General features: G+C 43.1%; 1 protein-coding gene across 7 annotated transcripts in view; it reads left to right on the top strand.

Annotated features, from left to right (window-relative positions):
* LOC110396486 (opsin-5-like) overlaps positions 1 to 7,340 on the top strand; it is a 46,129-nt gene extending 38,789 nt beyond the window's left edge. For 5 of the 7 annotated variants that reach the window (XM_021392126.1, XM_021392128.1, XM_021392129.1 and 2 more), the window contains 2 exons: positions 898 to 1,121; positions 1,759 to 7,339. In XM_021392126.1, the coding sequence (XP_021247801.1) occupies positions 898 to 1,121; positions 1,759 to 2,196 (662 nt within the window). In that variant the 3' untranslated portion in view covers positions 2,197 to 7,339. Of the gene's footprint in view, positions 1 to 897; positions 1,122 to 1,758 lie in introns of all 7 variants that reach the window. The other 2 variants (XM_021392127.1, XM_021392132.1) reach the window with 1 other exon arrangement.

The following is a 15,967-nucleotide window of genomic DNA, read 5'->3' as shown; positions in this document are numbered from 1 at the left end:
AAAAAAAAACAGACATCCCTCTGTAAACAAAGATCCACAGTTCAGGAACTACAGACAATCCTTAATGCTGTCAAACTCAGGCTTTCTGTCAGCACACATTTACAAACACAAAGAGACTAGATAAGCCAGCTGCTGTTCGTAAAGGCATTTAAGCAGAGACCACTCTTTATTCCCAATTGCCTTTTCCTTAGCTATCTGATCAGCTACCGTCCTTTTGTAAATCCCACTAGTTGCAGATCCTGCCATCTGCATGACATTGTTTTCAAGAGCTTGCAGCTCCTTCGTAGTTGCTTTCCATTTAGAAAGACATCAAACATTTTGTTAATGTATTTATATGCTTCACTTTCCCATAATCTCTATCAGCTCCATTAATGCGCTTTCATTTCTCCCATTGCATTAAAATTCACAGCCTTTTTACTTCCATTTAAAAAAAACCACAACCACTCAATGTTTTTCTTTCTTACCTACTTTGCTATGTAAGTAGTGGCTTCTTACATGTGGCCTATTGTATCTTTACTATTGCTTGTTATGCTGCTACAGCGCTCACCTTAGAAAGTTACCTCATAGATTATGTCAAATAACAGAAGATAAAATTCTGTAGAATCAAACATACTAAATTAATACCCATTTTTCTAATAAAATGTCACCATTTCCTGTCCTGAAACAGTTTGTACATTACAGATTTACAATGGAAATTAAAATACGACAGAACGATAATATACATTAAAACTTGTTATGGCCTAGCAGGTCTTGAAAAATTGTTTGTCACAGCTCGTTAAATCAGAAAGATGCCTACTGCTTAAAAGATGAAAAATACTGCATTGAAAGTGATAAATTAATCATACGAAGCCAGAGAAGCGTTCTAAACTTGCTAACCAACTTAGCTTTGCTTTCCAGATCGCATGTATGGAACTTGTGAGATAGACTGGGCAAAGGCCAACTTCTCTACGATCTACAAGTCCTACATAGTCTCCATTTTTATCTGCTGTTTCTTCCTACCTGTAACAGTCATGGTCTTCTCATATGTGTCAATTATCAATACCGTCAAATTAAGCCATGCATTAACAGGACTCGGTGATCCCACAGATAGACAGAGGAGAATGGAGCGTGATGTCACCAGGGTAAGTCTGGGTTTCATATTGTGGGATTTATCTCAGTGAAATCTGTCTGACCAGAAATTGGTCTCAACTAGGACAGAAGTGAACAAAACCTATAACCGGTATTAAATTTCTTTGTAATCCCTAGTGAGCCTGAACTCAGTGAACATAAGGATTGTTTAGAACTCCCTTGGTTGCCTAATAATTGTTGCTACATCACAAGAGAAAAATAATTTAAATATAATTGGAATAGGCCACACAAGAAATTTGGTTTGGCATATTCTCTTTCAGAAGAGATATTACTTCTGAGAATACACAGACGCTACAAGGGAGCTTTCAAATTACTTACCCTTGATTGAAATCTACACTAAACCTCCTAAATTCATATAAACCTACAGGGGATTGTAGCTGTTTTTGTTCCGTTAGATGAGGCATTGCTCATGCACACCTCATGCCAAAATGAGATACATAGCTTCTAGGCATGCCTGGCTCCATCAAAGAAGAAGTTTGCTTGTCTGTACAGTCCTGTAAGCCATACCTTTAGGAGAACCTGAATGTTTCCCTTCCACTTCAGTTTCTAAGCTCTTTTTCCCCAGTGTATTTCATCCCTGATTAAGTCTTCCAGAATAGATTTAAGGCTATTTTTCCTTCTGTCTTTTAGGTCTCTATTGTTATTTGCACAGCCTTCATTATTGCATGGTCACCATATGCTGTTATCTCTATATGGTCTGCTTACGGTCACCCTGTGCCCAACCTTACCAGCATCCTTGCCAGCTTGTTCGCTAAGTCTGCCAGCTTCTACAATCCTATTATCTACTTTGGAATGAGCTCCAAATTTCGGAGGGACATTTTTATCTTGTTTCATTGTGCCAAGGAAGTCAAGGACCCTGTGAAGCTCAAACGTTTCAAAAACCTCAAGCAAAAGCAAGAACCTTCTCAGAAAGAAGAGAAGTATGCAGCAGAAATGCACCCTGCACCAAGCCCCGATTCCGGTGTAGGAAGTCCAACCAACACGCCACCTCCAGCAAACAGGGAAGAGTATTTTGGTATTCTTGACACACCATCTAATAACCCTGACATTGAATGTGATAGACTGTAAGTTTTGTGGCCACTTCACACATGCACCCACCTTGTGTTTGGGAAGACCCTCTTCCGATCACTGAGTGATACCCCAACACCCAATCCATCTGTTTCTTGCTATAGCACTGACAATTACACAACTCAAGCAAATCAGATAACAAAGATATTCCTTTGGTGTAGGTGCAAAATGCTACAAAACACACTACAACAAGGGCAGCACACCCAGTGACCAAAACATTCAATTTTCACACATACAAAAGGAAGGCTCGCTTGTGAAGAACAGGCATTAACCAACCAAAAAATATTATTATGTTCCTATCCCAATTTTATTAATCATGAGATTATACATTTCCAAATGTATTTTTTTACTCTTCTACAGTCCCAGCCGTAGAGGATCTCTTTAGCTCCATGGTGCAGCACAGTCCCCTGCCATAGGAGAAGATGGGCCCCCTGAGATCACAGCAGAGCTGCTGCTCCAGTACTGCAAGCTGGCAGGCAAAGCTGCTGCTCCCTGGGATAGGGAAGTAAGGGTGGAATTGCCGTGCCCACATGGGTATGCATCTGACTGCCTGTGCATGCCCAATTCCACACGTCTACACAAGTGCTAGGAGATGTAGGTCTGGGTATTTTGTAGTCACTGTAGGCTTAACAGAGACTTTACACTTTTCCTTGTTTGTTTCCAGAATTATTTCCATCTTCCCTGACTTTTCCAGTGAGCAGCACCTGGCTGTAGCATGCACATGCCCAAAAGCTGGCTTTAACCTTCCTGACGCGTCTCTCTCTCAACTGCTTTTCTAGATGACTGTTAAGGTGGAGCACGAGATGTTTGCAGTCAATGAAACTAATGACTGTAAGCTTGCAAGAGTACTGAAAAATTATGACATCAGAGCTATTTACAAAATATAATTGAACACTCTACTGCTGCTTTTAAATAAAGTTTTTATACCCATCTATGGGTAAAGAAAAGGACTTCTAGACAAATGCAAATAAGCAGCAACAAAGGATAGTGATTTAAATAGCAGAACTGTAAGATTAAACCAGCAGTGAGAATGTCTGATACAATAATACCCAATTATTCCATCAATTTTATTTTACAGAATGAAAGCAAGGAGGCACATATTCATAATTCCCCATCTTAGTAATTAACTGAGTGCTCAGATTTCCATCACAACGTCTTTGTATTAACCCTGGAAATTCTGTGGGTTCATCCAGTGCCATTTGTATGCTACACAAGGGTGGGGAAAAAAAACAACAAAATGATTTGTTGCTAACCTCAGTGATATTTATGACCTTGTGGAATCTTTTACCCTCAGGGTACGCTAAGATTTAATTGTTTTCCAACAGTTTGTAACTTCCCCCAAGAAACACATTTGGAAAATCAAAGCCAGCCCACCTTCATTCCCTCCATTACTCTATTTGTTTTGAGAAAATCATCTGTGTTTTGAAGTTAAAAAGAAATAAACACTATAAGCAACAGTCAGAAACTGTTTCCTTTCACAGCCAAAGGATCTGAACTACAAGAATATTCATCTGCATGGAAAATTTTGAGATATGGGTGCTATTTCATTACCATAAATAATTAAAAGCAAATAAGTAAACTGTTGATAAAAGCGCATGCCACAACTGCAGAAACAGATGAAGCCATTTAAGGCAAACCCCATCACAGCTGGATGAAGGCAGGCTAGGCCAGCCAAAGCTGGCACAAAGTTTTAAAAGCTTCTATGTCTAACCCCAAATCCTCCTTGGCAGCCCCACCAGACTGAGCTTAGCCACTGCTGCACACACACCCAGAGGTCACTTGGGGAGGAGTGCCACACATCCCATTGGGTGCAGCTCACAGACGTACCTGCAGTGACTGGCACTCTGGGCACTGGCAATAGCCATGGATGTCTGGTTAACATGTAATCTACATTTCTGCTTATTTACGGATGTTGAGGGAAAGCACATGTGCCACTGCACACATACACAGCCGTGAGGGAGAGACAGGGGAGCTAAATGAACCAGAGTAGGAGCAGAGCAGAGGAGCAACATAAGAGGGGAAGAAGCAGATAATGCAGGGAAGCGAGGCATCAACAGCCGAAGGGGACATACCTGCCCAAAGACAACTAGAAACTGGCAATGCAGCAAAAGCCTTGACTGGACAGTACCATGCCTAAGGCTACAGTCCTTGTGGATACAGGGTAGTATCATGAACCTGCATGACTGTAGAGCGGAACATCTGGTTTTGCAGGTTACTTGGGGGGGAAAGAGAATGGATGCCTTTGCAGGCACCTACCTGTGCTCCAGGCCCCATAACAGCACATTTGTCACAGGAGTTACTTAGGTTGTTAGGCTTCCAGCCCTGAAGCATCAGTGTTCTGTAGCTGCACGCAAGATACCTGCAAGTGCCTGAAGACAGGAAAAAACATCCAGAACCAGTTAGTGCTCAAGTGAAGGTAAGGGGATACCCTTCAGGGTTTCAACTGTGCAAATCCACACACATCAACCTGTAAAACAGTTCGGCTCCATCCCGCTTTCCTGTTTTGTATTTCTTCCCCTTGTCTCTGGTCTCACACTTGCCTGGAGGAGGCTGGGCCCTGCTCCTCTGCTTGCTGAGCCCACGTCACTGGCCTCAGAGAGCCTAAAAGAGTGCAGGGGTTAAGAGCACCAGCAAGGGGAAACACAATATGAGTGTACTGAATGGGCACAACAGAGTCCCAGGCTCTCTTCCCTATGCTTTTTTGTGCCTTTTACTCAGCAACAAGGAAGTACAGTGTAAGGGCATACAGAAGTCTTGAGTCAAGTTGCTCCTCCTCCACCAACTCTGCTGCTCCCCATACCTCGGATTTTCTTTTACAATGGATAAGTTTTGCTAGGAGAGATGTAAGAGGGCTGTTGTCATGGCTGATGCTCTGGTGATGAGGATGCTCACTCAGAAAACTGCAGCTTTGAATGCTCCCAGTCTAAGATGGTCTCAGAAGGGAGGTCCCAAGCCCCTCACCGAAGCAAAGGCCTAGACAGCTCAGAAGCAGGTAGAAGTACTGTGTTTGTTTTTAATATGGTAGGACAAGCACTTCTATCATTTCCAGGGATGCTCTCAGCATTTACTGGCTTGTTCCAGCAGGATTTGAGACATCCATTAGCTCTCCCTCACTCCTAGATGTAAGGAACCCAGCCAGCAAACCTGGCAATGCTGCTAGCTATTTGTTATCTATCTCTGCACTCTCATCCCTGTTGGCATTGCTGAAACACAGCAAAAATGACATACCTCAGCATAGCAGAAGTCACTCTGCAAAAAGCTTGAAACACTAAAGCCACCCTTTAAATATGCCTTTAACTACTCTATATTTTCATTTCCAAACGTTGCCTAACATTTCTGATTAGATTTTCATTAATACACTCAAGCAGTTAAATTTGTAATAGCTACACAATTAATTAGTGTATTTACACATGTATCAAAATCTCATCAACTCTTATTTCTTATTATATTATTCATAATATTCAGCATACCAGTGTTACACCACAATCACTGCAGTTGTCAATACTTGCACTGGCATAGTGGCCTAGCAGGTGGATTACAGTATCCCTGTTATCAACACAACCATTCTACTTGGGCTACATAGCTCAAGCAATGAAGTTGAGTCAGGATTACTTGTGTTCAAGTTCCACACATAAAAATAGTTGCTTCTAGTTTGAGGGGGAAAAAAAATAAATAAAGCTATCATTTGCTTATTTATGCCAAGAAAACCTTTAGGGCTCACATTTTCCCTGCTGATATAGTTGCCGAGCTGAAAATCCCTCTGGGGGATTTGTGAGCGTGTAGTTGGAGGGACAGCACACTGCAGGCCAGTCCCTGTTCTCAGTGCTATTTATGCCTTTTTATCTAATGACTCATGTAAAGCATTTCTTGTAGCAGAGACAAGAAAACAGGAAATCACCTTCACCCCTGTGAAGACAATGACTTTACAACAGCATGAACTACTAAGTATTGCACTCTTGCAGGGTCTTTTTCCACCCCAATAAATCCTTCTTTCTTTGCCGCATGGACTGACAAGATAAGGGGGATACAGACTGCGCCCGTCAGAGTAAGTCCTACAGTTGCCACTACCCAAAGGAGTGATAGATGGAGACAAGATTCTTTCCCAAGGTTAGGGCTAGACTAGAACTCCATTCTTCTACCCCATGAATGTGCTCATCCTTGGGCAATAATGAAAAAGGTGTGTGATACAACTACACCCGTATTTTCAACTATCTGGATAACCAAACACTATTTATAAACTAGATTAGCAGGTCAGATTCTCTTGCAATGCTGTGTCTGGTCTTCTGCCTCCCTCTCAGATTGCTGAAGGCTTGGATTCTGAAACTTTTCAATACATCAACAAACGCAAAGGACTTCCGCAAGTCCTTTGGGAACTCTGAGGACCAAAGCAAAGGTGCCTGCAGGGACAAATGGGTCTGTGTCTACTATGCCTAATTTCTGCATAATGTGAAGACCCTACAGTAGTCATTCCCCCATTCCTTCATATATTGATGATCGAAGCAATATGGAAGAGCCATAATTAGGGTGGCTCTAAGGGTGGTTAGCATATATTCCTGCTTTCTTGGAGAAGGCAATTCAGGCAATTCCAGAGAAAGATGGAAACACAATCTCTTCCAGAAGAGCAGTGTACAGATACTACTGGACACAAAGACACATACATCCTGTGAGACCTGGATGCCTCTTGTAAAGCTTGATAAATTAGGTGCAGTCTAATATAACTCTCACAGTCTGAGTGTGGGGATCTAAACAAATTGCTCTGACTGCAGTAGAGGACGGTAGTTTACCATCTGGCCTACACTTTTATCTACAGTTTTGAATATACAAGTATGTATTTAATACATTTCTGAAACTCTGTTTTCTGGATTAGATTTTTTTCATATTTGTAATCTATATAACAATAGCTTATTATAAAAGGGTGGCAAGAATACATTCTGCTTGAGCAGCAGGAGAAGAACAAGAATAAATACAAGACTCAAAGGATGTCCAAATAGTACTACAATAAAAACAAATCAGATATTTACTAAATGGAAAATAATAAAAAAAATAGAGTCACACTGGAATAATAAAAATAGAAAGAACCATCTACCAGCTGTCTGTGCCAATAATCATCAACTTTAATGCTCAATGAATTAGATCATAAGCCCTCTGGGGACAACGAACACATAGCATTTAATTATGTAATAAGACATATTATAAAAACAGAAATAGAAAGACTCAGAGATGACTTCAATAGCCCCTTCCACCTCAATGATATATGACAGCTTCCAGTAGCCTTTTACACCGCACCACCCAGCCTGACCACTGCCATGAGCTGCTGCTTGAGCAAAGTTCAGATGATCAAAAAGGGTGCATGTGTAGCTGAAGGCACATCCACTGGATCCAGAGCAAGGTCAGTGCGAGCTGCTTATGCAGTAGGTGGCTGTGGCCTATATTCACCACAATATTTTCAAGGGGAAGTATAAAATCAAGAATAATGTTTGACTGTACTAATGAGAGTGCAAGCAGGTCTTGGTAATGTGACTTGGCAAATCCTTACCACACACCAGAGATACATTTCAAAGGGATTTGTATCTGTAACGCTATAATATGATGGACAGTACAGCAATAATGGTGGAGTGGCAAAGCCTTTGACTGCAGCAAACGATGACAAGCCCAAATGCAGCAGCCGTGGACACAGAAATGAAGGAAGAAAAGTTCCTTACCTTTGGAAGATCACACATAGGTAGAGATCTCCAGTGAGATACCCCTGCCTCCACTGCCAACCCCTAAATGAGGTCTGGGAAGGGGTGGATCTTCTCTCCACCCCTTCCAGTCACTCAGGGACACTGCATGCACCTGAGCTCCCCTGGGTTGGCCCTGCCTTCCCACCAGGTGCTCAATCACTGGTTCAAGCCATGACTTAGCATTTCCACTACAGTATCATACTATGTTCATGCAGGAAAGTGAAGGAAACTTAGTGGATTTGCAGCATGCTTTACACTGTGAGAAAACTGCTGCATGAAATGAACAAATCTAACTTACCCATGAGCAAGCTAGACAATTCCTGAGGCAGCATGCTGCCTACGTGCAGATTTAAAGGGAGTGGAAAATGGATTTTTGCTAGTACTGGATCATCATCATGTTACATGACAATCTAGTGCTCAACTTCGCTTGCTGAAAGGCACTCACATACAGAAGCAACCCCAAATATTATTTCAGGCAAAATTATTCCAGATTAATGACCAGTTCAGTAGTTTTCAAGTTTAAGTTTCAGATCCAGAGATGAGACCTATATCACCCTACAACTTGAGGGTGCTACTGCCAAACCACCAGGAGTCAGGGCAACGGAAAGCATTTACTTCTATGGTCTCTCAGATCGAGGATCCCACAGGCTTTTAAATGAAGATGATATGCCTCAGTCACCTCTAACCCCGATGAATCTGATCACTTGTTGCAAAAAGAGGCTGGGAGAACAGACTCACAGTAATGACAAGCAAACACTGGGTGGGTATCCTGTGCCACCTGGATAAAGCCAGCAAGGACTCTTGACAGGGTCAAGAGGGAAAACAGCCCAGGCCACACCCAGCCTCCTGCTTCAGCATGGCTTCCACTTGGCCACAGCTATACGAGGCCTTGAATACCAGGCATGGGCTGACTGGATTTGCTTGGCAATAAGCTTAAAAAACAAATAATGCAGTTAGTGAAAGAAAGTACAAGAGTGCTTGGAAAAGCTTGGGAAAGCCAAGAGGAGCAAGCTGGCACGTCCCTTGTGGGATGTCTCACCCAGACAACCATGTATAGAGAGCCCCTGTGAACACTGCAGGGACAGCAGCATGGCTGCTCTTTGTGCCCCTACTCCTCTGTACTGTGACATTTCACTAGGACTCAGTGAAATGGCCCCCGGTAGGGGGGACAAGGTCCCCTGAACCATGCTGGCATTTAGTCTTGTAATTAAAAGAAACTCCAGAGACAAATGCTAACATTTGCCACTGCTGCCCACTTCTGATCCTACAATAAAGGCTCAGCAAATGCTTATATAACCCTTCTATATAGCCCACCAACCAGTCTTCATTAGGCAGCAACAAAGAAATGTCAGAAGTGATTGAAGAGTGTATCTTTGGCTCTGAAATGAGTGTTTGTACTTACACTGAGGGGGATGGGAAGAGAGAGATTGAGGAGCGTTCGTGATTATTCACGTTGCAGCAGTGCACTATCTGTGTAGGTCTATTCATCTGAAATGTTGTAGTCAGTAATGGCATTCAGCTCAAGAAATCCCTAAATGTCATTGAAAGTGAGAGAGCTAATTCCTCTGCCCCCGTGCAGTGATGAAAATTCAGGGCTTCAGCCCACATTCCTTACACCACTACCATAGTACTGACCCTTACTGTGTAAAACCTTGTGATTAAGCCATGTGACTGCAGCAAACCCCACCACCCCTGCTTTTGTTCAGAAAGAGACATCACAAACATTATCCCTTGCAAATCCAGGGGAAAATCCCCCTATCCCTGCATAACAGCACTGATGCAATGTTCACAGTCATGACAGCTTTAAAACATGACCAGGTTCAACAAGTGCTGGGTTCTGTACTTCAGCCACAAGAACAGGCTTGGGGCAGAATAGCAGGAAAGCTGTACAGCAGAAAAGGATCTGGGGCATTAGCTGACAGCTAGCTGAGCACAAGCCAGCAGCGTGTCCAGGTGGCCAAGAAGACCTATGGCATCCTGGCTTGTATCAGAAATAGTGTAGTGCCAGGGAGGTGATCTTCCCCCTGTACTCAACCCTGCTGAGGTCATACCTCAAGTACTGTGTTCAGTTTTGGGCCCCTCACTACAAAAAAAGACACTGAGGCCCTGGAATGTGTCCAGAGAAGGGCAACGAAGCTGTGAAGGGTCTGCAGCACAAGTCTTATGGGGAACAGCTGAGAGAACTGGGATTGTTTACTCTGGAGAAGAGGAGGCCTTATCACTCTTTACAACTGACTGAAAAGAAGCTGTAGTGAGAGGAGAGTCAGTCTCTTCTCCCTGGTAACAGCAGAAGGATGGGAGGTAATGGCCTCAGATTGCACCACAGGAGGTTCAGGTTGGATACTAGGAAGAATTTCTTCTCCAAAGGAGTGGTAAGGCATTGGAACAGGCTACCATGGAGGTGGTGGAGTCATCATCCCTGGAGCTGTACGGAAAATGTGTAGACATGGCACTGAGGGACATGGTTATTGGGCATGGTGAGGGTGTGGATTGATGGTCAGACTAGATGATCTTAGTGGTCTTTTCCAACCTTAGTGATTCTATGATACTTTCCAGCAGTGTGGCACAGAAGCTCATGAAACACAAATACACCATGTCTACCAACCCACTGATGTGGTCTCTGGAAGCCCTCTTGATCAAACCCATTTATTTCCATTCTATGTTAGTTGATGGTAGAGATTATGATGTTGAAAATCTCATCTGAAATACTAGCCCAAGAATCACTAGTTTCTAGGAACTATCTTCTTCGTAGCAACTGACTACATGAAGATTCACTTGCACTATCACAGTTTCCTACAGATAAAACACCAAAGATACCACTTCAAAACCTTAAAAAAAAAAAGAAAGAAAAAGATAGAGAGATGAAAACTAGCACCACTGACCTCAGTTCCAGGTGCTACTAATTTCATGGACCTCTTGACCACACATTTTCTGCTGAACAGAGCACATTTACATGTTGTGTACGTGTACCATCCTTGTAGAAAAGCTGATGTGATAACACAAAAAGCATGCATGCAGAGGGCAGTACTCGGTTTTCCTTTGAAGTGTATTTGTCTGTTGACTTTCACTTCTTGCATCTCTCAAACACCAACCTAATTTTATGCCCTTGACTTTATCACCTTTAGGAAGCCTAGCCTCAGATGTGTGAAACTAAGTCATCAGAGAGTTAACTCAAAACTTCCCATAACTAGAAAGCAGTTTGCCAAACAGCTCTGCCCGCACAATAACACCCTTTTCCACCTTACATGTGAAAAGAAATAGAACAACGGACTAAAAGCAAGTACATCTAATTTATTATATGAAATCAGTACCTATTCTAATTTTTTTACCCGTTCTTATAAGGTGGCTTTTTACTAGAGGATTAAATGTGTTCACATACTGAAAGAAAGAGAACAAAAAGTCAGTACTGTTGAGGTTCCCTGCAGAGAAGTGAAAAAATGCGCTTTCAAGAGCAAAAGAAAAGCAATGAATTAAGACAGACAAAAATTTTAAGTCTTTTTTTTTTTTAATTGGAAATTGGTCTACTTATCTCATAGTGCTGCTTCTCTGGAAAAGAATGAATAAAATGTTGTCATCAGATGACATTGCATTGTTGTTTGAGAACAGCATATATTCTCAAATTGCCAGTGCAAGCTCTGTTTGTTGCCAGGCATGCTCTGGCAAAGTACCCAGAAAGAGATCTCACGCCAGAGTTCTACCAGTGGGGCCAGGAACTCTCCATTAAATTTCCTGAATTTTATAAACGATTCGATTTTCTATTTTACCTGAGTCTAGACTGGGCTATGAAGCATTCATTTTATGAAGGCAAAGGAAATTCACTTTGGAGCAGCAGAAGCTTTAAGATGTAATAGTCACCCCCTAAAATCAATGTCTGCTTAAACGGACAAAAGTGGCTGGATGGAAATTGTCAGCACTTACAGGTTTCTTTACAGGTTTTCCCATACAGTGGGACAAAGGAGACAAACAGAGATGTGAGCATCTGAATTCCTTTAAGTATCAACACAAAGTATACATAGATTATCCCAATCCATAGCAAAGATGGCTCAATGGTATAAATCCCCACATATAGAGGAGGCACTGAAAGGGGCATTCAGCAAACACAGCTGGGGCTGAATACAGACCCACTGCATGATGCACCAGTGGCCTCAGCAGTGAGTATTTACAACTCATTTGGGCTGTTAGCACACCGTCAGCAGCAGCTCTACCACCCCACCCAAACAAAGCAAGCAGCCAAAGCGCTCAGTGAGCTGTAACACAGGAGAGCACATAATATTTAACATCACAGCTGACACAGCTTGGTTTTGTCCTTTATTAGCTCACTGAGGAGGGGAACACAACGTTTGACAGAGCTCCACAGGCCACGTGCCTCCTTCTCTTACACTGGTCCAAATCAGGATTGTCTCTTCTGCTCCCTCCACAACTACATTACACGAGCACAACACACGATCCACATTTCTCACTGATCATAAATACCTTTTTGCTTGATGGTAAGGGACTCACAGAAACCATTATCACAACTTAACAGCCTACAGTAAGTTCACAGTGGAGATTTTAAACCAGCTTTGTACTGCTCTGCTTCTGTAAGGAAAGGCAGAAACCGAAGTGGGATCTAGACACACTCAGCAAAATTAACACAGCAGAGGCCTCATCCACCCTCCCTCTGAGCTTAATTACCCCCTGACCCTCTCTCTAGCACTCCCAGCTTCCTACTGGGATGCAGCAGAAACCACCAGCTCTTTGCAAGCTGCACTCCAAGCACAGATCTGAGTACACAGGGTGGTATTAAAGAGCTGTGGGTGCAGCAACATGAATCATTCCCCTTTTTCTGTCTCCTGAACACCTTCCTTCCCCTCATACTTGCCCTTGCAGCACTTATTTGAAATACCTCAATTCTCACAGGGTGACATGAGAATCACATGCACCTCTCATGGGGCTGTGAAACCCTATGAATCTGTCTATGCTTCTTTTTTATTCATAGATTTAAAATAACGTTAAGAAAAGACAATTTCCACACAGATTCCTATTTCTTCATACAGAAGTCACCATGTTTCAACATCACCTTCTGAATTCTCTTCGTGCAGAAGAGCCCCCATCAGTGAAAACAACCCAAAACCCTACTCCACAACCTCTATCTAGGGCTAGCCCTATTATGGTAGGGCTGGGTCAGGCCAGCTGGGGCTGGCAGGTGGGGCTCACAGCAAACAGCTGTGGGCAATAACCTTTTACATGCCTTTGGCGTGTTCTATGGTTTTCTGTGGGTAGTTGCCCTCACCTCCATCTTCAGTAATCAAAACACCTTTCCCAGCTTTGTTCTTTGAGCGCTGTGCTTCTCAGATTTCTCTCTGTAGAAGCTGCTTGCCTTTCTTTTCTTCTGGTATTTTGTAAGAACATGAGTGTAATTTAATTTTCTCTCTCCCAAAAGCATTTTTCACATTCTTTCATTGTTTGCCTTTCTTTGCAAAGGGCCTTGAGAACCTAAGGTGGGAAATGTCAGTTATTGAAGTTTGAAGGAGCCAACAGTATTTTTCATAATACAAAAAACACTAAAAAATTAGAAAGCTCAAAATGTGGAGGTTTTCCTCTAGCAGTTCTCATGGAGATTTGATGCTGGCAATTATAAGAACATACGTATTATTGCCAGCTTAACTGTGTTTGTGACAAAGCAATATGTTAGAAATCATTTACTTAATTTGGAGATCGAAGCACAGAGCTTACCGTATAAATATACAGTTGTGGTAATGGAGGCAGGGAACAGGATATAGCTTATTCAGAAAGATTTCTTTTTCTAATAAGATTTTAAAGTTCACTTTTTTCTATAAAATACAACAAGACAGCATCCTTTCTTCTCAGGCTTGATTTCAAAGGATTTAAAATTGCACCAAATCCTTCTGCAGCCTTTTAGGCATCATCGAAGAAAGAGACACGACTCTTCCTTGCCATACTATTTCCACATCACCGAGTTTATAATTAACTGAATTGCTACAGCATGGAGTGATATTTATGCATACTGTCTGTTTTCTGCTTTTTGAAGTTGAAAAGAATCATGAGAAATTACTGACTTACAGAAAGTATAGATGCAGGCTGGCATACCGTGGAAATTTGTGTTTATATCTCTTGTCCATTGCGGCACGCCCCGTTCCTCTGTGGGGCTGGAAATGCCCCAAGCAACTTGGTGCTTAGATAAAATGGTAGAAAAAGGGAGGTTGTTCACGAACACTGTGCTAATGTACTGAGCAGCTGACTGAGACCGTGTGCTGAAAGAGACCAGCTGTTGGGAGATGAACAGTGCTCACTTTGCGTTCACGGGGGGTAGCAAATAGTTTTATCACCTTCCCATGGTCTTGGTCTTTAGGAAGCAATAAATAAGGAATTATGTCTGTACAGGCAGAAAAAAAATCAACGGTGTGTATTTATAGAAGGGCAGCAAAAAGGGTCACAGGTTCTTCCTCCATGTAGAGCCTCCACTCCCCAGACTTGACCTGTTTGCACATGTACTGGAATAAACTCTTAGTAGCAAATATCCAGAGCACAGGGAAGGAGTCTGAGTTTCCTGCCTTCAGCCCCGCCCTGGATGGACAACGAACAGCATTTCCAGTGTCAGGCTCATTCAAACACACCAAAAAATTCTTGGAATGTATTTTAGCGAGCAACAGTAGTCCAGATCTACAATACTTTCCAAGGTAATGAGAACCTCAGCAGAATCACAGGAACACCATCTCTCCTACCCTGCTTCAGCTGAGAAGGGTGGAACAGGGAGGGGAAGAAGCGTAGGCAAATGCAAGTGTTTCTGCCAGTCCATAGGAGTCTGCAGGCTGAGGGTAGCCCTTTCATCCCTCCAAACCCTCCTTGTATCCATTTCACAGGGACCCCTTGGGGCTCTGATCCCACAGAACCCTCCTCCTGCTCTGTCCCTCCAGCAGGATTCCATTTTCCCCTCCTGCTTCCCCACTGCCTTCGCCCTCTCCCCCAGCCCCCAGGACCGCATAAGCTGCCTCCTTCCCAACTGAGTTCCACCTTGCTGAAACACAGGATAGTCTGTCTCCATACTGCATACCATTCCTCAAGGAAGGTGTTGCCAGCACCTGGATCCACACAGTAAGGGGTTTATATGGATGCAGTACCACACAAAAGGTGAGGGGATTCTCCAGACTGATACATCTCCACCTTCCCACCCAGGAACATGGGTTTACAAACCAATGCCCCCATCCACCGGCTGAGTCCATTCTGGAAATTCTGCCTTCTTGAAGCCAAATGGACCTCCACAAGCCTAGCAGGCTTCAGAGGCAGGGAGACCTTGGAGGTAACTGAGCTGCCACAAGACTGGTAAGAGTGATTTCAGCCCTTACATGCTGAGCCTTTGCACAGGGGCTGCATGCAGAGGGACTTTTCATGAACTCTGGCAAATACCCGTTTTGAAAGATGCATACAAGCAAAGCAAATACATTAATCTACCCATTAAACACACTGGCAGTTCTGGCCCTTCTGCATGTTTGAACACTCCTGTGTGCCAGAGCAGCACTATGATTTCTGCATGCTGCCTCCAGAAAAAACCTGCATTTTGAATAGTCTTCAGTACCAAGAGCCAAAGCTGGAGAAGACAAGGATAAGGGCACCACAGAGGGGATGCATTCAGGTTCTGGGAGGCAGCCACCAGCTCTCTACTGTGAAGTGGCTTTTACTGGCACCACCTACTTGCTCTGACACCTGATGCCCTACAGAGCGTAAACAGAAAACACATCAGGAAAACAGTCAGAAAGAACAGATAGAAGGCTGTTACTGGGTTTACATTTTCCAGGCCCAATTTGCAGTGAATGGTAGAGCTTTACTGCCAAGGTAAGGGGCACCAGCATCCAGAGTGAGACTTGGTATTCTTGGCAAACTGAATTAACAGTGGCAGTGATAGCACATGGCTCACACTGAAAGCGCTTAGATAGGGAAAGCACACTGAAAAAGCCATTTGTATTTAGAGAGCTGTCACATTCACCTGCAGGCTCCAGCACTGAATTCAGCAGTGCTGAAATCTCTCGTCAACAAAGAGCGCTCTCCTA

This window comes from Numida meleagris, chromosome 3 (genome assembly GCF_002078875.1).
Source record: "Numida meleagris isolate 19003 breed g44 Domestic line chromosome 3, NumMel1.0, whole genome shotgun sequence".
NCBI lineage: Eukaryota > Metazoa > Chordata > Aves > Galliformes > Numididae > Numida > Numida meleagris.
This window is presented reverse-complemented; position numbering and strand designations above follow the sequence as displayed.